Source organism: Jatropha curcas, chromosome 7 (assembly GCF_041381405.1).
Source record: "Jatropha curcas cultivar XTBG-Jc1 chromosome 7, XTBG_Jcur_1.0, whole genome shotgun sequence".
Classification (NCBI taxonomy): Eukaryota; Viridiplantae; Streptophyta; class Magnoliopsida; order Malpighiales; family Euphorbiaceae; genus Jatropha; species Jatropha curcas.
Window position 1 is genome coordinate 26,943,768 of NC_143157.1, and position 22,922 is coordinate 26,966,689.

General features: G+C 31.1%; 3 protein-coding genes across 3 annotated transcripts; 1 reads left to right on the plus strand and 2 right to left on the minus strand.

The window, feature by feature from the left end:
- The first annotated feature begins 3,781 nt into the window (after nt 1–3,781).
- PHO1 (phosphate 1) lies at nt 3,782–11,762 on the plus strand. The gene is made up of 15 exons (XM_012214484.4): nt 3,782–4,144; nt 5,050–5,145; nt 5,268–5,490; nt 6,891–7,236; nt 7,328–7,376; nt 8,066–8,137; nt 8,381–8,510; nt 9,134–9,257; nt 9,390–9,639; nt 9,726–9,830; nt 10,116–10,160; nt 10,560–10,712; nt 10,803–11,081; nt 11,179–11,315; nt 11,416–11,762. The coding sequence occupies exons 1-15, from the start codon at nt 3,908–3,910 to the stop codon at nt 11,504–11,506; spliced, it is 2,337 nt and encodes a 778-aa protein (XP_012069874.1). The 5' UTR covers nt 3,782–3,907; the 3' UTR covers nt 11,507–11,762.
- On the minus strand, nt 11,412–15,262 carry FAO3 (fatty alcohol oxidase 3). The gene is made up of 3 exons (XM_012214483.4): nt 14,963–15,262; nt 14,537–14,809; nt 11,412–13,707 (listed from the first exon to the last, which is right to left on the minus strand). The coding sequence occupies exons 1-3, from the start codon at nt 15,173–15,175 to the stop codon at nt 11,926–11,928; spliced, it is 2,268 nt and encodes a 755-aa protein (XP_012069873.1). The 5' UTR covers nt 15,176–15,262; the 3' UTR covers nt 11,412–11,925.
- Nucleotides 15,263–18,063: 2,801 nt separating this feature from the next.
- Nucleotides 18,064–22,813, minus strand: LOC105632163 (Transducin/WD40 repeat-like superfamily protein). Its single transcript, XM_012214482.4, has 3 exons — nt 20,999–22,813; nt 19,860–20,476; nt 18,064–18,861 (listed from the first exon to the last, which is right to left on the minus strand). Exons 1-3 carry the CDS (start codon nt 22,637–22,639, stop codon nt 18,324–18,326), a joined length of 2,796 nt encoding a protein of 931 aa, XP_012069872.1. The 5' UTR covers nt 22,640–22,813; the 3' UTR covers nt 18,064–18,323.
- Between the last annotated feature and the right edge of the window lie 109 nt (nt 22,814–22,922).

Genomic DNA, 22,922 nt, shown 5'->3' on the forward strand with positions numbered 1-22,922 from the left:
TTTAGGGAAAAAAAATTCATTTAACTAACTTTCTTAATCCAAGAGTTTTTTCTGTTTTCTCTAAATAAAGAGAATAAAGGGAGTATTATACTTGTCTAGATTAGGTTCATGGCTCCATCTATAAACCAAATCAATGAAAATATGAATTTTTAAAAATTATTACTACTCTATCTTTTTTTTTTTTTTTCTCAATTATCGTAAAAAACACACGTTTCAATAAAACTTCATATTTTCGTTAGTTTAATCCGTAAATGGGATCATGGATCCAGTAAAATAGCTAATTTTATTTAAAGAGGCTTAATTTTTGAAACACAAACTATTTTTAGTTCAACGGTAACAAAGCGTTTGGATTAGCTTTTAAAGGTTATGGTAGTGCTTTGTCATGTAACATTTAATTTTAGAGTTTCATGAAAAGCTATTCAAACAGCTAACAGTTAAGCGCTATTAGAACAGTTAACAGCTATCAAAACAGCTAATTTTACCGAATAGACCCTATAAAAAAATAGTGTTTAGCATTTTGACCATTCAAAACGGTAAGAACTACTTAAAATATATGTTGAATACAGCCAAAGTCTCAAACTAATATGTATTCTTAGATATTCTTACACAGATGTACAAGAGTGTCCCCTTAGAATCTATAAGTATTAAAAACAGTTATTAAACATAAAATTAATCAGTTTGTTGTTGTAAAATCCTGAACCCCACCCAGCTATTATGCACGTTCTGAGCTCTGCAACAAAAATTAGATTCAGAATCTACTCTAATCTCTAAACATAAGCTATTTAATTATCCTTTTGTATGGAGGCAACTTCGTTAAAGTATGGCTTTACCAATATATATATATATATATATATATATATAGATAAATTAAAAAATATCAATATTGATTAATAAATAAATGTGTCACATTTCAGCAAAAAAAAATTCAGGTGCTTAACGTACATGAAATATAAAGCTTAGAGATATATCTTCACGTGATTTACAGCTTTTCCTTAATTCAATATTAATTAATTTACCAATAACTAAAGTTACAAAAAAAGAAATATCCACTAGGAGAGAAATATATACATGCCTAGTCATCTTCCATTATTAATTTTCTTTTTCTTTTAAAAAAAAATTGGTGCGGAAAGAGAGTTACGGGCCACTAACTACTATCACTACCATCCTGCTAAATCTATCAAAATTGGTAATCTTCTTGCATTCTTAATTTAAAGATAAAAGGAAAGGATAAAAAAAAAAAAAAAACATTTGACTATGAAAATGTGGATTTTTATTACAACGGTTTGGAGTACAACTGTCTCATCACAATATTTAAATCAGTAAGGTGTAATCTTCTTAATATCTTCACATAGAGATACTAATGGTTTGAAGAGAATATAAAATTGAAAAGAAATATGAATATTTTGTTCTTCCACTCAATTAGTATATAGCATTTAGATAGGTAATGCTGCCTCAACTAATCAAATTAGGGTTTGGTTAACAATTCATTGTTTAAAAACTCGTATAATTATGATTAAGTAAATTATATATATATATATATATAAAAAAAGCAAAAAAAGACATATAGCATTAAGGTAAAGAGCAAGTAATGTATGTTTTTTAAATCGAATCGGCTTGATAATTGAATCACAGTTAAATTGGATCAACTTGATTTAGTTGAATTTTTTATATTTTATTTTTCCATAATTATTAATAAATATGTATAGTTTTATAAAAATAATAATATAGTAATAAATATATATAATTATCTTTTAAACAACCATTCATCATCAAATATTAATTAACCGTAATAACATATCAAATCAAATAAATAATACTCCCTTTGTTCTTTTTGTATAGGCACAACTAATTTTTCATCAAGATTAAGAAAGTAATTTAACCAACTTTTTTTTATCATTTTTTTCCTAATTTACCTCTAATATACCATTTCTTTCTCCTGTAATATCAATGCATGTCTTAAATTATGTTTCAATCTTCAATAGGGTTTTAAATGCTTTGTTGGAATGAATAGAATACAAACAGTTGTAAAAATGAAATTTATGCTCTAAAATGTGGAGAGAAATTATTTTTTTTGTCTTTTATTTGAGAAAGTTATGTGAGAATATGAAAATTTATATTCATTTATTCTTCCAATTACCTTTGATTATTAAAAATGTACTTTAAATATTGCACAATTTTTCGGCAAAGTCCATAAAATTTCCTTTCAATGTGGCCAACTTGAAAATTTTATGGCATTTTTTATTCAAACTTCATTTTAATCAGTGCTCATATAGGTGTTTAATCAGTGCTCATATAACCTATATGAGCACAATTTTTTTAGAATGAAAATTGATATAAAAAATCTATTTACCAAAATTTATTCACATTAAATGCTTATATATATATATTTGTGTGCCAATATTTTGAGAATCTCTCACGCTAAAAATTTCACAAAGGATTAAAACAAAGGTAAGATAGACTTTTCACATTTGCATGATTCCCGAAATTATCAAATTAGGTAAAATTTTCTATGTAAAAAGAACACCTAAAATTAAAACTTGGAGGGAGTAAGAGGAAGCATGAATAATTATGGCAAAAAATGAATGCTGTGTTGATGATTTTTAGTTGAGATAAGAGAATAGATTGTATCGTAAGAGAGCAGTGAAATTGAAAACGAGAGCACAGAACGGCTTCCACTTCGAGGATCGTTGACGTGCTGCTCTACCGCTATTCATGCTCTATCACCCTCACCATCACTATTTAAAATTTTAATTCCTGGCTTGGTACAATATATACCTTCAAGGAAACTCAAAAAACAAAAAAAAAAAAAAAAAAAAAAAAAGTTTTGTTTTACAAAATGTTATTCGGTAATCCGTCACCTTTTACAAAATATTTACAGTTATATTTATTATTTTGTAAATTGTGACTTTTTACAATAAATATCCATCTCTTACAAAATATTATAGAATATTGACAAAAGAATTTATTATTTTGTAAAAAATATTTTATAAAAAATAATTACAAGTTAATATTACTATAAAACTTAAGTGCCTTGATTTTACTTGAAGGCGATGTAGAAAATGCCTAAATTTATTTATATTTTTAAATATATATATAGATCTCATCCCTAAAATTTTTTTATATTTATTCCTTTCCTCTAATATTTAAAGTGTAATTCCGTCCTCATATAATAACCAAGGCACAGACTGATAATCTCAAATAAATTATATTTAAGATGACTTGAACTTCAAATTTTTCACTTTCTATATCAATGAGAAGTGAGAACACTAACGAGGGAACTAAAAATATATATATTTAGAGGAGTAAAAAAATTTTCAAAATTTGACGTACAAAAATGAAAAAAATTCACTATATTATATGTAAAATATTAAATTTTTTATATTTTATAAGATAAATTTTAGAAATATTTGAAACTAAGAGAGTGAGCCTGCTATTATCCACCCTAGTTCAGTGGTCAAAGAAAATTAACAACACAACACTTGATCGCTGGAGATAATTTTTTTTAAGGTATTAAATTAAAGGATTAATATTTTCATTTATTCCAAATAAAAACATTTGATTTTTTAATTATAAAATGGCCCATATGCATAAATTCTATGTTTTATTTTTATATTGCAAAAATAAACTTTAAGCAAAATTTTACGTAAGGAGAAGTGTCTCATTGTTCGACAAAAAAAAAAAAAAAAAAAAAAAAAATAATAATAATAATAATAATAGTAACGAAAAGATCGTCCTGTGTTATAACAAGCAACCTCAGTTTATTTTTTCTACGTCTGTCTGTCTCTCACTTCATATATATGTGTGTATACTTATATATAAACCTCTCTATAATCTAATCCCGCAAACGCCTTCATTACAGCTTGTCTCCACTGCTTTCCTTTTCTATCATAGAGTACAGAGAAAGAAAATGGTGAAGTTCTCCAAGGAACTTGAAGCTCAACTAATTCCAGAATGGAAGGAAGCTTTCGTTAATTATTGGCAACTCAAAAAACATATAAAGAAAATTAAACTTTCAAGAAAGCCGAAACAATCTCCAGAATTTGACCACGAATGTGGTCGCTCCATTTTCAACCCGATTCGTTTCCTCTCCTATAAACTCTCCAACGCTTTCTTTCGCTCCGATAGCAAAACTGAGATCATTCAGGTAAACTATTAAACTTCAATCCAAAGCTTCTTTAATATATAGCCAAATCTTCATTCTCGTCAAATCGGGTTTTCCGGAGATATGATATGTCCGTTTCTGTTTCACCCAGCCCCGAGAAGTCGGAGGTGTTTCAGATTGTGTGTTGTCTTTTTTATCGGGCTGTCACTATGTCCAATGTATCTACCCGACCCGATATCTTCTTTTTCCAATTTTGGTCCTCAAGTTTTCACTATCCTCCTCCTTACCACTAAGTAATGTCTAAATATAATTATGGCCTCAGTTACTTTGAGGGGAGTATATAGTTACCATTAAATTTGTTAAATGCTTAATGATGTTTGGTTCTTTTTTTTTTTTTCTTTTTATTAGCTGACGCGATTTCATGTCTCGAATATTTGAACTTCAAAATAAAATTCACTTGGAAATATAGTATACTGTAGTCCTTTAACTATAATATTGAATTATTAGTTCGATGCCGTTAAATCTCTTTTTTTTATTAAGTTAGGATTCAAATAATGTCTAATTTAATAATTTAATTTTACTTTAAAATTTTCTATCCATGAAATTGATTAATAGAAGTTGGACACATTTTGGCGGAAACAAATGTAATGAACGGTATAAAATTGGAAATGTCATATTCAAGAAAGCATATGGAGTTTTCTTTTTTTTTTTTTTTTTTTTTCTTCAATTATATAAGCGATTACTAATAATTAATACTTTTTCTTTCAAAAAAAATTTCTTTAAAAAAGAAAAACTCACGACGGTTATGTATGATTGCTAATGTCACGAAACTATCGTGAATGAGAGCAATAAAGTAATGCATTATGCCCTAAAAAGATCCATGAAAAAGACAAAGGTGTTGCATTATAGATAATAACATGCTCCAATTTTAATTTTGATGGTTACAGGTGAGAAGCAAAGCTATGGAGGACCAAGATGGTAATGAAGATCAGGATATTATTTATAAGACTGAGCTTGTGCAGTTATTTTCCGAGGAAGACGAGGTATATATATATAATTATAAAATTTTTTTTTTTGAAAAGAATTATAAATATTTTTCGTACACATGTTTCTATATATCTATATAATTTTATTTACTGGGTTTTTTTTTTTTAATGTAAAATAGGTGAGAATATTTTTTGAGAAACTTGATGAAGAGCTAAATAAAGTAAACCAATTTTATAAGGCTAAAGAAAGTGAATTGCTTGAAAGAGGAGATCTTCTTTACAAACAGCTTGATGTTTTGTTGAACCTAAAGCAAATGCTAAACCTCCGTCGCCGGAAGCCCAATGCCGGAATTATTCCTCCTCCTTCGTGGTCTTCCTCTCCTCGAAATTCTAATTATTCTGGTAAGCTTTTATTATTATGTTATTTGCTGATTACGATTTACCAAACATGAAATAAATTTTATTTTATATACATAATATTTAATTTGTTTTCTCTTTATATATTGCACTCTGGATTGTGTGGAATTCATATCTCTATAATTCATATTGACTTATAATTCAAGATCATCATAACATAATTAAGTGGATAAATAAAAAAAAGTTATAGTGTAAATAAAACATATTTGAATTTCTTAATATTAAATTTTTGTCTGTCTCTATTTGTTTTTGAAAGCGCATGATAAAAGAAGAAAATACAGAGAAATTGAAACAATAAATGTAGCTTCTGGTATAGTTGATAATGATAGTGATGACTAGCAAACCATATGGCCTACTTCTAAATTATGCATGTTGACAATGAAATGGAAAATCTCTCATTTATGATAAAATTCACCCCTAACCAAACCCAAATTACAATTTAACCATCGTAAATAAATAAATAAATAAAAAGGAAACTCACGCGAGAACAAGTTATTTCACTATATATTGGATTACAAAAATTATAAAACATGAATAGTAATTTATATAGTACTTATTCGAATTCAAAATTTAATCCAAATGGTGAAATAATTCGTTCTTATAATAGCATACGAATCAGTAAAAATATACAGTTATTATTATTTATTAGAGTTAATTACCATTTCATCTTGAACTTAATTACATAAGGATTTGATAAGAACAAAATTGAGGGACTCAATCAAATTCCAAAAGTAAGGAGTTTTAATTAATCAGTGCATATAAGTATAATTGGTAAACTTAAATACTAGTATTTCATTATATATGTTACATGCCATTTGCATTTATTAGAGAAAACAAAATCTTTCTATTAGCAATTAACGCAACAATACACCGAAAGACCACGTAATATATATATATATAAGAGATAAAACCATGGATTATATATTTAAATTCTGAAAAAAAAGGTCTTGATGATTAGAGTATTAGAGCATAACAAGGAAAATAATTAATAATTTATTATTATTATTCCTCAAAAATTTTATTTTTATTTTTCATGTCACTTTCCATAAAAAGAGAAAAATGTTTTTTTTTTGGGCATGGCAATTCTTTAGGGATTCTTATAAAGTCGATGATAACTTGACGTAAAGAAGTTTAGTTTCGCGTTGTCTCCTAATCTTATCACCACCATCTGTCAGTCATAAATTGACAATCTTCCATAAAAATCTTCCATAATCGTCTGACCGTTCACACATTAAATATTTTCTGTTGCAAGCCCGGGCAGAAAGCGAGTGACATGAAATGAATTACATTTCTTCAATTTTAAAGTAATTAATCCTTAATCATTATCATATATACACACATAGATTGCTGGTCATGGTAATTAATTAATTAATTAATTATTGCAGATACCTCAAATGGATCGAATGATATCCCGGAAGAATCATCAGAGACTGATGAAGTAATTGCAGCGCTAGAGAAAAATGGTGTGAATTTTGTTAATTCGGCAACGAGGTCAAAAACCAAGAGAGATGGAAAACCGAAAATGGCTTTGAGAATTGACATTCCTGCAACAACACCAACACGGGCAATCACAGCAATTACATCAATGCTTTGGGAAGATTTGGTTAATAATCCCAAAAAAGATGGCTCTCGTGATTTCATTAACAGGAAGAAAATACAATGTGCTGAGAAGATGATTAGAGGTGCATATGTCGAGCTCTACAGAGGCCTTGGCTTACTCAAAACTTACAGGTTAATTATACTTATACATAATTATATTAATTTAATTAATTCTCAATTATGAGTAATATAAATTCTAATGTATATTATTTTTTGGATGCAGCTCCCTGAACATGATGGCTTTTACAAAAATACTCAAGAAATTTGACAAGGTAATGTATATTATTTTTTTTTTATTTTTTTCAATTTTTAGATTTTAGCTTTTTATGACTTTTATTTGGAAGTTAAGATAAAAAGCTATGAAGAAGACAAACAGAAACCACATGAAGAACACTGTTCTAGTTTGAAGACAGTTAATATCCATATATATATATATTTCACATGAAAAGTGTGAGACTAACAACTTAGCCTCCAAATATCATTATTTATCCCTTACCAAACCCTTGACTCATGATTCAGAGATTTTTAGATCTCCTCCTTTAACTTTCTTTTTCTAATTTATTTTTAAGTGTAATTTCGTACATCAGATGGTCCAAAATGATTAATTAATACTTGACAATCTTTGATTAATTTATTCACCGAATCATTTATCTATAGCGTATATTAATATAGAATACTTTTATAAAATGACGGAGTCAGAATTGAAAATTAGGGTAAAAAAAATTTAGAAAATATTAGTAAGCAAAGAAATTTATAAAAAGAACACTTTTGAAGATAAAAATGATAAATCTCACTATTTTATGAAGTAATTTTGAAAAACTAGCATTTGTTTATATATAACAACAACAATTATGCTTTAGTCTGAAACTAGCAAGGGTCGACTAAAGAAGACTTATATAGAAGAAATTTTATTTTTATTTATAACTCAATTTAGTATTTATTTAACTTTCCACACAAGCAGGTATCGAACCAGCAGGCATCAGCAAGTTATCTAAAAGCAGTGAAGAGATCGCATTTCATTAGCTCTGATAAGGTAATTTATTATCATATTAATATTAATATTCTTAGTTTACTTATTTTAAAACGCGTTGAAGAGTGCCGTATCCAAATTACCTTTAAGTCCACCAAACAATGTCTATCCTCAAAATAACATTCCGTGGCAAAAAAGTCAATAAAGCACAGTTAGTTTTAAGGTAAACCGCAAGTGTAAGAATGGGAGAGATTAATAGTTTTTGTAATAAGCATAATAAGAATATTATTATATTTGGTTGATAAGGTTGTTAGACGAATGGATGAAGTGGAGTCCATATTCACAAAGCACTTCGCCAGCGATGACAGGAAAAAAGCAATGAAATTCTTGAGACCACAGCAGCAGAAAGATTCTCACATGGTCACCTTTTTTGTTGGTAATTTTATTTTATTTTACTTAATTGCTATAATTAAGTTGGTTTTCTATAAAATCATCCTTATTACAAAAATATTACATTCACAACTTACTTAAAAATGAAATTAATCTCATGACACTACAAAATAAATATTCAATCACTAAATTATTCTTTGATTTGCATTACATGATGTTTTTTATGCGAATAGAACTAATTTGTAATCAGGGTTTAAATGAGTTGAGCATAGCTCAAACCTGTTAGGCTCAAAAAATTTTAAACTTGAAGCTCAAAAATACTTACTCTTTCTCAAAAAAATTACTACGGTTCTTATCAAGTGATGAATAAACTATCACCTTTGATTTGCAATATGCAATATGATTAGTCTCTTTCTTGAGTAAGAAAAGGTGCATAAAGATTTTCCATTGACAAGAAAACATGCTAAGCCACTAATCCCACTACTTCAATTTGTTGCTTATGGAATTTTATTTCAATTTGACAAAGAGTTTCTCTTTATTTTATGACCCACAAGGAAAGTTTGTTCCTGATATTCCTGAAAATTCCTTTTTTTTCTCTTTTTTGAATTTATTTTCAATTAATTGCTATATTAATTTATTTTTACCCTTTTTGTTCTTGCTTACTTGCAGGTTTATTTACTGGTTGTTTCGTGTCGCTGTTTAGTGTATATGCAATATTGGCACATTTATCAGGCATTTTTAGGCCAAATGCAGAAACATCATCTTATGTGGAAATTGTCTACCCCGTTTTCAGGTGCTCACTTCTACAAGTTTTCACCTTCTGATATCTTTTTAACTAATATAATAATTACCAAAATTAAACTAAAACCACTATTTATTATGCAAAATAGAAATTCTTGATGGTGTTGCATATTTGTTTTTGCAGTGTGTTTGCCTTGCTAAGCTTGCACTTATTCATGTATGGGTGCAATCTTTTTTGGTGGAGAAGTGCAAGGATTAATTACAATTTCATTTTTGAGTTCCAACCAAACACAGCCCTAAAGTACAGAGATGCATTTCTCATTTGCACAACTTTTATGACCTCTGTAGTATCTGCTATGGTAATCCATCTTCTGTTAAGGGCTAATGGCTTTTCACCTACACATGTTGATGCCATTCCTGGAATTCTCCTCCTAGTGAGTGTTTTTTTTTGGGTTCTTAATTAGCTATTTTTTAAGTTTTAGCAACGTTTAGTGCTAATTATTTGCAATTACGTTACCAGATTTTTATGGCATTCCTCGTTTGCCCATTTGACTTCCTATATCGCCCTACACGTTATTGCTTCCTTCGTGTCATGCGCAACATAATCTGCTCCCCATTTTATAAGGTAAGTGTTCGTAATTTCTAACTTTTGATTATATTAGACTTGACTAGACTTGGCGTATGTGTTCACTCATAGAACAAACCAATCAAATTTTCAGTAAATAGTTAGAAATACCATCATTTGAAATAAAAAAATTTCAATGATTTGGTTCATGAGTGAATCCATATATCGATTCCAAGCAAATCAAATCTCTTTTTAATTTAATTTTGTAATAAGAGCAAGATTGCGAGATTATAAATTTAATAAGAAAAACATTAACACTTTACAATAAAAATTCTTTGAATGCAGGTTTTGATGGTTGACTTTTTCATGGCAGACCAACTTACAAGCCAGGTGACTACTTAATTAAATTAATCTTTTCTTACTTATTTCTTAGAGTCAGAGGTGATTTGGATTAATGAAATTTAATATTTTATAGATTTTATTAGATTTATTTATGTGATTTCTTATAATTTAAAGAAATGATAAATTTAATTATAGTCACAATTATATATCCTTTTGAAAGATAGAAAAATCCTACGTTTAAGATAGGATTTCTCAATCTCTCTCTCTCTCTTTTTTTTTTTTTTTTTTTTTTTTTTTTGTGTGTGTGTGGATGAGTATATCGTGTCTCTAACTTGTTTTTCTGATTTCTATATTTTTTATTCTGTCAATCCAAACGACCACTTAATATCTTTCTTTCTTTCTTTTCCTTCAGTTATTTATAATCGCATTGTTTGATTTTCCATACAGATACCATTACTAAGGCACTTGGAATCTACAGCATGCTACTTTCTTGCTGGGAGTTTTCGAACACATAAATTCGAAACATGCAACAATGGAAGATTATACAGAGAGCTCGTATATGTAATTTCATTTTTGCCATACTATTGGCGAGCCATGCAGGTAAAACAATACTTCTTAATATCTATCCAGCTTTATAGTGTGTGTATATATATATAATGCAAAGTAAACTCGTATTATTCTGAATTTCAGTGTGCAAGGAGATGGTTCGATGAATGTGACGCGAACCATTTGGCAAACATGGGGAAATATGTTTCCGCCATGGTAGCAGCTGGTGTTAGACTAACTTATTCTAGACAGGAAAACCACTTATGGTTTGGTATAGTACTGGTTACTTCTGCCATTGCTACTGTTTATCAGTTGTATTGGGATTTTGTTAAAGACTGGGGTCTTCTCAAACCAAAATCCAAGAATCTATGGCTAAGAGATGACCTAATATTAAAGAACAAAAGCCTCTATTACATTTCCATTGTAAGTTCTCTTTTTCCATTTAATCAAACCTAATGCTTCGAGCATTGATTAAAGAAGTGATTAAGTTATTTAGAGACTAATTCTTTTTCTTTTACAGGCTCTGAACATAGTTCTTAGAGTTGCTTGGGTGGAGACTGTTATGCGATTTCGATTTAGTATTGTTGAGTCAAGGATGCTGGACTTTTTCTTGGCTTCTTTAGAGGTTATTAGGCGAGGTCATTGGAATTTTTACAGGTAAAAATTTCTGGTTATAAGTGCTTTGTACCAAAGCAAAAAAAAAAAAAAAAAAAAAAAAAGAAAAGAATCTTCTGATACTGTAAATGTTGCTGAACAGATTGGAGAATGAGCATTTGAACAACGTCGGCAAGTTCAGGGCAGTGAAAGCAGTTCCTTTACCATTCCGGGAAACCGATTCTGACGGTTGAGAGTGTTTATTAATTGATAATTTTATTCAAGTCAGACTCCTGACAAGTTCATGCTGACATGGAGAGGCATTCAATATTTTGCAGGACTGGGATTGAAATTTCACAAGCAAAAGAAAAGGAGGAATGTGGTATTATCCCAGTCAATTCTTCACAGATCCCATTCATTCTGTGAATTTGTATAGCTCCAAGTGTATTGAAAAAATAACAGTTCTTGTAAATTTGGAAACTCTAATTTCAACTTCATGATTTAAAAATATCCAATGCCTTTCTTTTTCCATTACTAATATGAAGAATACATTTAATTATAGAGTATTAGATCACTGCATTTATTCTTATATATGTTATTAAATTGGGGTAAAATAGAAAACTGACAGGAAACAGACAACAATATATGAGACGAATAAAAAAGGAGACGAGGCCTATATACGCGGGATAGATGGAGTACAATCCTCTAAATTTGATGTTGTTGTCTCCTTCAAAGACTCTGCAATTCCTTTTGAGAGACAGTAAGCAGTAGACTGTATAGTAATCATCGGATTAACACCAACGGCACTAGGCAAAACACTAGCATCACAAACAAATAAGCCTTCTGCTTCCCAACTCTCTCCATTCTCATCAACTGCTCCTTCTTTTTCATTAATCCCCATTTTGCAGCTTCCCATTTGATGAGCAGAACTATATATCATCCAATCTTTTACTGGTGACAGAATCCCTCTACAAGGAAAAACTGTGTCCAAAAACTCTTCCAAGTCCTTTTTAGTAATCCCTTGACATTGTAGTCTTTGTCCATCGCTTCTATGTGTACCCACTTCAACTGCTCCTGCAGCTACTAAAATCCTGAGTGATTGCCTTAGTCCTGCCTTGAGATTTTCCATGTCGAATGGATCTAAGTTATAGCTTATTCTTCCTTCTGTTTTGACTTTACCGGCGCCTCGATCTCTTACTATTGTTATCAAGTGAGCAGTTCTTGAATACTTTACTAACCTTTTCTTTATGTCAAGTCCAGATTCCCATGGACAAAGTACACCATATGCAGATGGCCCTAATTGAGGAGTTTCTATTATAGCTCTAAGATTGTTGTCATTTGAGATTACCTTATGTACTGATGTAATTATTCCTCCTTCATGACATTTTCCTTTCAAGTCTTTGTTCGAATCAGGAAAATAGCCCCAAGCCATTAGTACCGGATGGAGATGAAGATTCTGACCGATGTTTGGATTCTTTAATCCACTTGAAATCATTAAAGGTGGTGTAAGAAGAGCTCCACATGCTGCTATTGTTATTTTGGCCTCTATTTGTAATCTTAAATGAATGTTGTTGTTTAAGGTTTTTGCAATTACTCCCAAGCATTTCTTTTGCCTTCTACTTCCTTTTTTCTTATTTTCTTCTAAAATGAACCTCTCTGCCTTACACCCTGTTAAGATTACTGCTCCATGATTAACAGCATCAACAAGCCATGTCGTATCAGTACCTTTCTTATCTCCTGTTGGACAACCATACCCGCAAGACCAACAGTAATGCTTCTCCGACGAATTTCGAGGGACTGTGTTGACTTCAAGGCCAAGATTTTCACACCCTTTTCTCAGCACTTGATTTTGAAATCCTTCCTCCACGCAATTTCTTGTAACTCCAATTCTCTGACAAACAGTTTCCATAGCAGAAAGATATTCAGCGGTTCCAAACAGCTTGAGTTTGTGATTTTCACTCCATTCTTGAAGTAAAGATTGTGGTGTGTTAATACAGGCTGACCAATTGATAGCAGAACCTCCTCCAACCGCTGATCCTGCCATTATCATTAAATTTGCATCTGTAGTTGGAAGAATTGCTCCTGATTCATATAACTGGTCATGAGAAGGGCCTTCAAGACCAGAATAATCTTTAGCGGTGAAATAGTTTCCTTTTTCAAGAACAAGAACCTTCTGGCCTGAAGTTGCAAGAACAGCAGCAGCAACACCACCACCACAGCCTGAGCCAACAATGGCAACATCACAATTGATTTTGCAGATTTTCTTCTTTGGATCTTTTGTAACTTTGAGGCCTTTTTGGGTAAGATTGTGCATAAGGGTTGATTCATTTTCTTGCATAGTTTCTATTATTCCTTCTTGAAGAGGCCTTTCTTGTGGAACTTGGTTTGCAATCTCGTCAGTGTCTACGGAATAGCCAATTGCTTCCCAAGCTGGATTTTTACCATTCTCATCAGCCTACACAAAATGAATAAATATAATTTAGGAAAAAACTCAAACTTTTGGGCTCCTTCCTTTTTTTTTTTTTAATTAATACTAAAAAATTGGTTGATCTTGTACATTAGGTGAATTATTTGTTCAAATTTAAATCGAAATTGTCCGTTTTGGCGGCTTTATTTAATTAATCAATTGGAATCGCAATCAACCATTTAGTCCTAATTGTCCACTAAAATTAATAATTAGGACAATGATATTTGAACCTACAGTTTATTTCTATTGTTTTTTATACATTTTCTTTTTTTCATCCAATAACAAAAAATTGCCTCAGACTTGTTTTATTTTGCACCTATCAGATTGTGACAGAAACCTGTAATCCGTTCTTCAAATAAAGGTCGAATTAAAGTTCTTTCTTTCAAGTAACAATGCAGAATAAAATGAATACATATACACCCTGATATATCAGAATTTCTATAATATTACTCCGATCTGCCGATGAATAAAAAAGATCAACATTGTTTTCTACAGAATATGCATGTACATTTATATAGCAAGAAAACAATAACAAGCCGTTAATATTGGAATATAATTTCGATCTATTAGATCTTTCAACCAATAAAAAAATTTATATTGGTCTTTTTAAAAAATATTCATGTACATATATGCAGCAAGAAAACAATAACAACAAAAATAAAGATGTCAGATATTCCAAACCTGTAGATGTCAATATTAATCAATATTAAGAGGAATTGTTCTCGATCTAGACCTGGAAATAGGTGCGTAAACCAGAAAAAAACAAAAAAAAAAAAAAAAAAAAAAAGGAAAGAAAGAAAAAAGGCAAAATAGATACCTGAGCGAAGAAAGTGTAAAGGCAGCCAACTTTGATAAGCTGGAAAACAAGTCTAATAGGAGTGAAAAATCTGTTTTTGAACCACTTCTGCATTATTTTCTCTCTCTTATCCAAAGAAATACTTGAAAAAGTATTGAGATAAGGCCATTTCTCTCCAAAACAAAGAGACCCACAAAGCAAAAGTGTGCCCAGTCTTGTAGATAAAGCCAGCAATACCAATCTCACCAGAATCAAACCTTCTATTATTGCTCTCTTCACTAAAAGCTCTGCAATCTTCACAGTAAAATACCCCAAAATAAATAAATTCCTCAAACAGTATATTCAAATGAAACTGACAGTAGTTGAATGAACTAGAAATGGTTCAAAACTGTATATTTTCTTTTCATGTAAAAACAGATTGGTTAACAATTTACAAATAAATATTACCTGATCAGGAACAGGGTTCTCAAAGCCAGAAGCTTTAAAAAAGGCCTGCACAGGCTTGCTAATTTCATGACCTCCTTTTCCTGGAATTGAAATTGGAGGCAACACAGTCTCACATATACTAGAAAGTGCTTTCATCTCTGCTGAAGAAAATCCATGTCTATATTTCCTCTCTCCTGTTTTTCCTTTCAACAAAGGATGGCAATCTTTTCTCATTATTTTTCTCTCTATCTTTCTCAACCTTTCTCCTTGATTCTCTCTCTGCTGAATTTTTTTTTTTCCCCTTTCCTTGTCTTACTTAAAGAGTGGAAATTCTGAATGTTAGTTACTTGTATTAATGTCAAGGTTTTCAAATTTACCTGTCATTGATTTGGTAAAGGCAGAGAAATCCAATTAGATCGAACTCATATTTAATTAAATATATATTAAATAGTATTATTTAAAATAATTTTAAATTAATAATTTTTATTAATACTCGTACTTGTTTTATTAATTTAAAATTATATCTGTGTTTTTTTTTTAATTATAATCATTGAATTTCATAAAACGCAGATTTTAAGTTTGTGATTTTCTATCCGTGTCAAATTATACTAAAAAAAATAAGACATTTTGTTTCTAAATCCGCAGAGGGTTTTTGTACCCTAACAAGATAATAAATGACTTAACAAACAAAATAAATATCTTTTATTTCCGGGTTGGAAACTCAACCTCACTCTTTTAATTTGTAACTTTATTGGAAAATACTTAATTTCTCATGTAAGTAATTGAGAAATATTGAAACCAAATATAGAAAATCAACCTACCAACAAAGAGTATTAAATTTTTTATAAGATAATAGATAAACATTGCAATCAAATATAGAAAAATCAATTTGTATTTGACAAATTTGGGGGAAATAATCAATTAATAATTAATTATTCATATATTTACCATAAACAGTATCTTATGTCTTTATGTAGCAAACTATTCATCAAATAATTATGCTTTTTGCTAATCAGATAGTGGTCTGATTAGTTTTCTTACTTGTATAAGGAGAGGAAAGTCTTGAGTTCGAGTCGTCTCGACCATAGGAGCTATCCCTATTGTGTAGCCTGCCCCTTGCAAGGTGCAAATCAATAAGATTATGTTTATTTCCTAACAATAAATAACTTACCTATATACACACATATATGGATTGATAAAAATGTCATTAAATATTTTAATTTGATTTGTTACATTATACTATATAAGATACATATTAAATACGATAAGAATATAATATGTTTAATTATTATTTTTAATTTAATTGGTGATAATTATTTCTTAAAAATAATTCATTCATGAAAAATAAATGTAATTTATTATTATTTATTAAAAATATATATATAAGATTTGTTATACTGTCATGAATTGCATTTTGAGCTTTTTACTGTGAGGCGCTAGTTGAATAAAATTATATGGTTTTAAATTAATATTTTTTATATAATTATGTTATTTAAATTATTTAATGTTACTATAAAAAATAAATTAATATATAATATGATGCTATTATTAATTATTTACTCTTTTTAATAGTATCTATTACCATTAAATCAAACAAATTATTAGTAGTTGTCACGCTTATTACGATACCTTAATCAACTGTAATTAAAAAAAAAAATATTATGCCTATCAAAATTATTTGTTTTATGTATCTTTTTCTAAGTTGTTGTGTATAGAGAACACTCTACTTTTGAACTATATAAATATAATCTATGCATTTCTGATTTGGGAACAAATTTAGTTTACGAAAATGAAACCAAAAGTAATGTTTTTTTGGTTATTGGGTAATTTGAACCAACCTGAACTCCACATATTTTGGTCATGAAAAATGTTTTGCCGGCGACGGTTCAAAACCAATTAATGAATGGGTCCATCACATTTTGGCTTCCCGATCTCACAACCACTTTTATACTGCTTGTAATCTGTTTTCTCCTTTCCGTTCCATGGCATGTTTCAAACCTGCTTTTTATAAACCGTTTATTGTTATGTTATTTATTATATTAATTTAAAACTCTCGTAGATCATCGATGAAAATAACTTTATTAATAGAATTTGAATTCAAAATCTGATAAAATAATTGATAATTATTAAAATAAATAATGTTATTTCCTAAACAAGAATTTCTAGAAGAAAAAAAAAAAAAAGATGTTTGTTAGAGGCACCATGCCATTGATTATTAATCAATACCTATGCTTTACAAATATTGAAAAATGGCTTTCGTGATTTTGATTCTCATAATTAAATAAAAAGAGGGCTCCCCATTAAACCCCAGAAAGAAACGACTCATCAATTGACATTAATTTCTTATTTGATAGCAAACAAATTTGATAAAAAAAATAATTTTCAATTTTCAATTTTGCACATTTTTTTATCAATAAAAGATTTTATTTTCCAGATTTTATTTCAATATGAATTATGCATAAAAAACTTGATATGATTTGGCATAATTTAATTAATAAATTTTGGATAAAACAAAAAATGTGCATCTAAATTTTAAGTATTGCATGGGAAAATTGGGTCCACTGTCGGTCCTAGTCTTTTCTAAGTAAAGGGGAGTGGTTCTGTGAAAGCTCTCCCAGTATTTAATGGTAATTAAGAAATAGGACCTCTGAAAGCTTGCCATCTGCCAAACCATAAAATGAAAGACGTGTACGTATATAACAAAAGATGTTTTTTAATATATTAATATAAATGCATTTGCAAAAGTAATCATTTTTGAAATTTTTTATTAAGAGAATTTTATATTTATAAATGATTATTTCAAATTACTGCTTTTTTTTTTTTTTTTTTTTAAATCTCTTTAATCCAAATTATAAAATATTTTCAGGATTTATTAAAAACTTAATCCATTATCGGAAACCCAAGTCCCTCCGGTGAGAGCCGAGTATCCCAACCAACTAAACTACAACGGAATCTGCTCATTTTACTTAAGCATACTAAATTTAAAAACAGATTACAGAATTGATTCATATATTTTATTTACTTTACTTTAGGAAAAATTTCATATAAAATAGAATAAAAGAAATAAAAAAAAAAATGTAGAAGACCTCGTATTCCACAATTTCCATGTACAATTCCAACGCTGACAAGCATATAAATCTTCAGGAAATCCCATTTGTTTATCAAGCAGTTGTTATTTTTAAGTATACAACAATGTAAGATATGATAAGGTTAATAGTTAACACTTGGCCTCTCAAAGATTCTTGTATATGAATAAGCTTTTACTTCAATAAATAACATAGATTATAATCTCACATAGCATACTGATAGAACATAAACAACAGCTCATAATTATCCAGACAATCCTCTTCTCTAGTCAAACTACAACATTCTCAAGAACACATCATGCCAGTGATATCTGCCTCCAGAGTGCTGGACGATCTCTTGATATAAGGAGGACTCGAGATGCCGAGTAGTCGAACGAAGGTGAATACAAGTCGTCTGGTCCAATAACATCTTTAACCTTTTGGTTACTACCATAATCAACATTGAAAGACTGCATCATGTCATCTTTCAAGGCATCAAAGATGAACAGCCCCAGCCCACAAACACCCATTATAAAGTCTGAATTTCCCCAAACCTGTGTTATGGCTGAGTAATGCGAGTGACTGTTGGATTCTGGCAAAGAGTAAGTGCTGACTATCCCTTGTTTGCGCAATGAGAACTGTTGCACCTGCGAACAAGATTCCTTTTTCCCTGCAGACCTCGTATTGGTGCAGCCCATGTAGACCAAGTCTCCACGAGTGAAAACTGACTGAGTGCTTACACCGATTTTTGGTATCTTAAGACCTATGCCAGATGGATGACGGAAGTCCAAAATATTAATAGAGTCAGCGGTGCAGAACACGCCATCATTTCCTTCAGCTTCTGCTGAAGTAACTCTGCATAGCAAAAATCAACTATATGAGGACGGGAAAAAAGAATTTTGCTACAGCTTCATCATGCATGCACTTAAAAGGCAGATTGAATATTACATCTTACTCATATTCTTGTGAATGATGGCAATTGATGCGAGAGAAGCGAACAATTCAACATAGTATTGATGATTCATGGGTTATGGGTGCAAAATGTGTCATCATTTCTATCAGAACTATACAAATACCTTAGCAATGGCAGAGAAGTTTTCCGAAGCTTCTTACAAATGCATTCATTTATTTTGAAAGTAACGAACTTTTTCAAATATCACATGTGCTAATACCAATTACATGCATAACAAATATATATATTTTGGGAGCAAAGAGACACAGGTACAAGGTATCAGATAGAAAAAAATGATGAAACAATATTTTTGAAATCAGGGGTTCAGGTATCAAGAAAACAAGATGGCTTCAGGTAGAACAAGAAATGAAGGAATGATAATGCACACTCTAGATAAAAGAAGGAAAATCTTATAGAAGAACATGCATTATCTTTTGGTCAAGTGAAGATTGTATCTTCATTTATGTCAGAAAAGAATACCTGCAACAAAGTATAGGAAACAACATGGGAAAACAACCAAATATGTCTCTAGAAAAAGAATGAAGAACTAGTTAAGTTGAATTAATTCAAAGTTACTGGAGTGAAAAAAGATTCAATTATTTCCTTTAACTTGAGGAACTTACTGGCAATTCAATATCAAATGGCTTACAATTGATAACAGAACTCTGCCATTGCTTCTTTTTAATTTTTTTTCGTATTATGCAGTAAGAAAGTAAATCCATTCAAAGAACTTAAACCCTCTTCACTTGGCAAAAAAGTGGCAGATTAAAATCTTTTCCAATCAAGTATCATACAGGAAAATTCATAGTGAAGTTCAATTGGGAGAGCAAGTGAACAGGCAAATTCAGATAATTTGAAAATATGACAGCAACAAGTGACAGAACAGAGAAAAGGCTTTTACCTTTGCCGAACTCCACCACCTAATTCAGCATCGGTATTAACCACATGGAGAGCAGAGATTTTTCGACCAGATAAAGAAATAGATAGCAAAGATTGTTGGTTGAGAGAGTTCACATCCCACACAGAAATTGTTTCTGCTTCAGCTATAACAACTTTTCCTCTGTTTCTCCACTGCAAAGGACTTGAATTATCCATTGCTAACACAGGCTTCTGTACCTCCCATTTCATTATTTGCTCTCCGTCACGTATATCAAATATTTTGACCACCTTTTGAGAGCTGGCAGTAGATACAATAAGAGGCCCACATGGTCTATACCACCATTGCCGAGTTTCTGGCAACGATAAGCTAGACAAAGCATTTCTTCTATATGTAGTATTACTGGGCAAGGGACCGAGAACTGTTCTTGAAGTGGTTGTTTCCCCATCTTCGATGTGAAAAGCTCGCACATCTTTGGTATAGAAATCCCATGAACAAAAACCTGAATCAAGAGTATTACCAGCAGATGCAGCCACAACATATCTCCCTGAGCATCCATCAGCACTAGGTGCACGAATTATCCAACAATCTCTCCATAAATTAGGTGAGACTCCCATTGGTGGCTTGTATAAAGCCTTTTCCTGGAACCAATTATAGGCCATTAGTAGACTAAATCATTCTCAAACAATGCATTAATTTAATTGAATCATTGCAGGCACCAGTCTGCTTGTAATGAGAAATACATGATCCATCAGTAACTTTGTTCATATAAACATGTTTTAATTAAGAAAAAGATCGTTACAGGCAGAATTCAACAAAATCCAGAGGATTCGGAAATATCACACATTAATCAATCAAAGAAAGATCCGACAATTATCCATACAATTAATAGAAATGCCTATCGTGATTCCCAGCACAAGAATCAAACTAGGGACAAAGGCCGATAGAAGTCCAAAAATCTCGTTTAAGTATTCTAAATAGACAATCACAAGCTAATTGATAAATTTTTTCACATGAAAGATACATGCAAGTTATACAAGCATTTGCATCAATCCTGAGCCTTGTAATAAAAATTGACAAAATACAGAAAAACAGATGATCAAAAGCACAAAGCAAAATTGGAATTTCACCAGCAAACCGCACTAAATTATACTTATACCTACCTCACAATTGGCGATATCATAAAAGGAGCATGACCCATCATCATGAGCAAGAAGAACAGACTCTCCTTCTGACACAAACCATCCTCCTGTGGAACATTTTGTGCCAATTTCATTCACTTGATAGACACAAGTATCTTCAGTCTCCTCACCAAATACAATTGTATGTCTATTTTCCTGGTCATCAAACTCATCAAGTGTCTCATCAGTTGTAAGAACAAGCTCCTCCTGACACTTCCCAAGGAACATGTTCCAAGAATCTTGTTTTCCTGAAGCTGCTGCACTATCAGTTTCTTTTACTTCACAAGATTCAAGTCCCACCTTTGTGTCTCCCAATGTTACCTTTGCGTCTTCATTATTTAGTGAAGCCAAAAACTCTACTGCTATTGGATTTTCTTCAATAGGGCTCAACAACTTCTCCTTGATCTTTGACTCACTAGTTGAGTTAATAACATTAGATTCATTATAATCCTGAGAACTTCCTGATGATAGCTTTGATAATGTTCTATTTCTAAGCAATCTATGATGAGGAAAGAGTCTGGCTTCAAGATCCTCATTATTCAATCCTTTGACTGAGCCCTTTCCCTGATCAACTTTCTCATCTTCACTCTTGTCACGGACTTCATTTTCTCCATTTTCATCAGCACCAATTTTGGATGAATCACCCCCAACATGTCCAATTGCCTTTTCGATCCCTGAAATCTTGTCCTGGAGATCCGAAATTATCACCTTGGATGCATCAGGGTTATTCATATCCAACATCTCCTTTGTCTTCTTAATGTCAGATGCAATCCTCTTGACTTTGCCTTCTAGAAAAGCAAGCTTCTCATGAAGCTTACTCGGATACTTAACACCAGTCTTGTTGCCAGTAACATCTTCAACCAATCCCTTATCCTTAAAATTCTCTAGGACCTTAGCTTTACTACCACTTTTCTCCCCTGACTCTTTTAGACGATCAAATTTAAAATTAGACCCAGATTTACTTGTGCATAACTTATCTATGTTAACAACTTTTTGGACTTTTGCGTCTGAATTTGACTCACCAACATCGTCAAACTCGCTTGATTTTGTCAAGCTTGAACTTAAAATAACCCCTTTGTTGCAATTACCATTCAAAGCCTTTAATCCACTTATATTGTTCTCATTTTTCTCGGCTTTCACATCATTCCGTTCGCAAAATCCGGTCTTTTTCACCAACTCCACACCAGAATTACTATTTTCTTTGCAATCCCTAAAACCCCTAGTACTATTTTTTTTCCCTGCACTCGACACCACACGACTATCACTCTCTCCCTTAGAAACCCTAGAATCTCTGAAAACTCTAATGAATTCAGATGGGCTTGAACTCCTACCTCTTGGCGCAGATGAAGTGGACCATCGCATGCGACCTTCGACGCCGTCACTCACTGGAACAACACCCGCCGCAGCCTTGTCGACACGCGGCACTGGCCGGAGAGTCGGCTTCTGAGTCCGAGAACTGAGCCTGGGGTTCTCTTTGCCAGAGAGTGTTTTTTTGACCGCGGAAATGGAGTTTGGGTCTGCGGGCGAAATCGGAGTTAGAGTTTTCGTGGGTTTTTGGACGGCGGCGGTTTTGTCAGCGGCACCGTTTCGGTCCCTTAATCGGCGAGTTGATGGGGCTGACATGGGCTTTTTAATAATAAATAAACTAAACTAAGAATACAAAAAATTAAGACTTGGGTTTTAGAATCGATTTAACAGAGTGGATTTGTTGAGGATTTGAAGATGGATAAGAAATGAAATAAATGCAATTATGAGTTTACGAGTTTAAATGGGAAGGATAGTTTTGAGCGGGAAATGGTTCTCATTTTGATTTTTGAAATTCTCTGAAAAAAGTTTTTGACTTTTCTATACTATTTTAAGGTGGGTGCGTTTTAGTAATTTAACCTAAAGAATTGTTATGGATGGC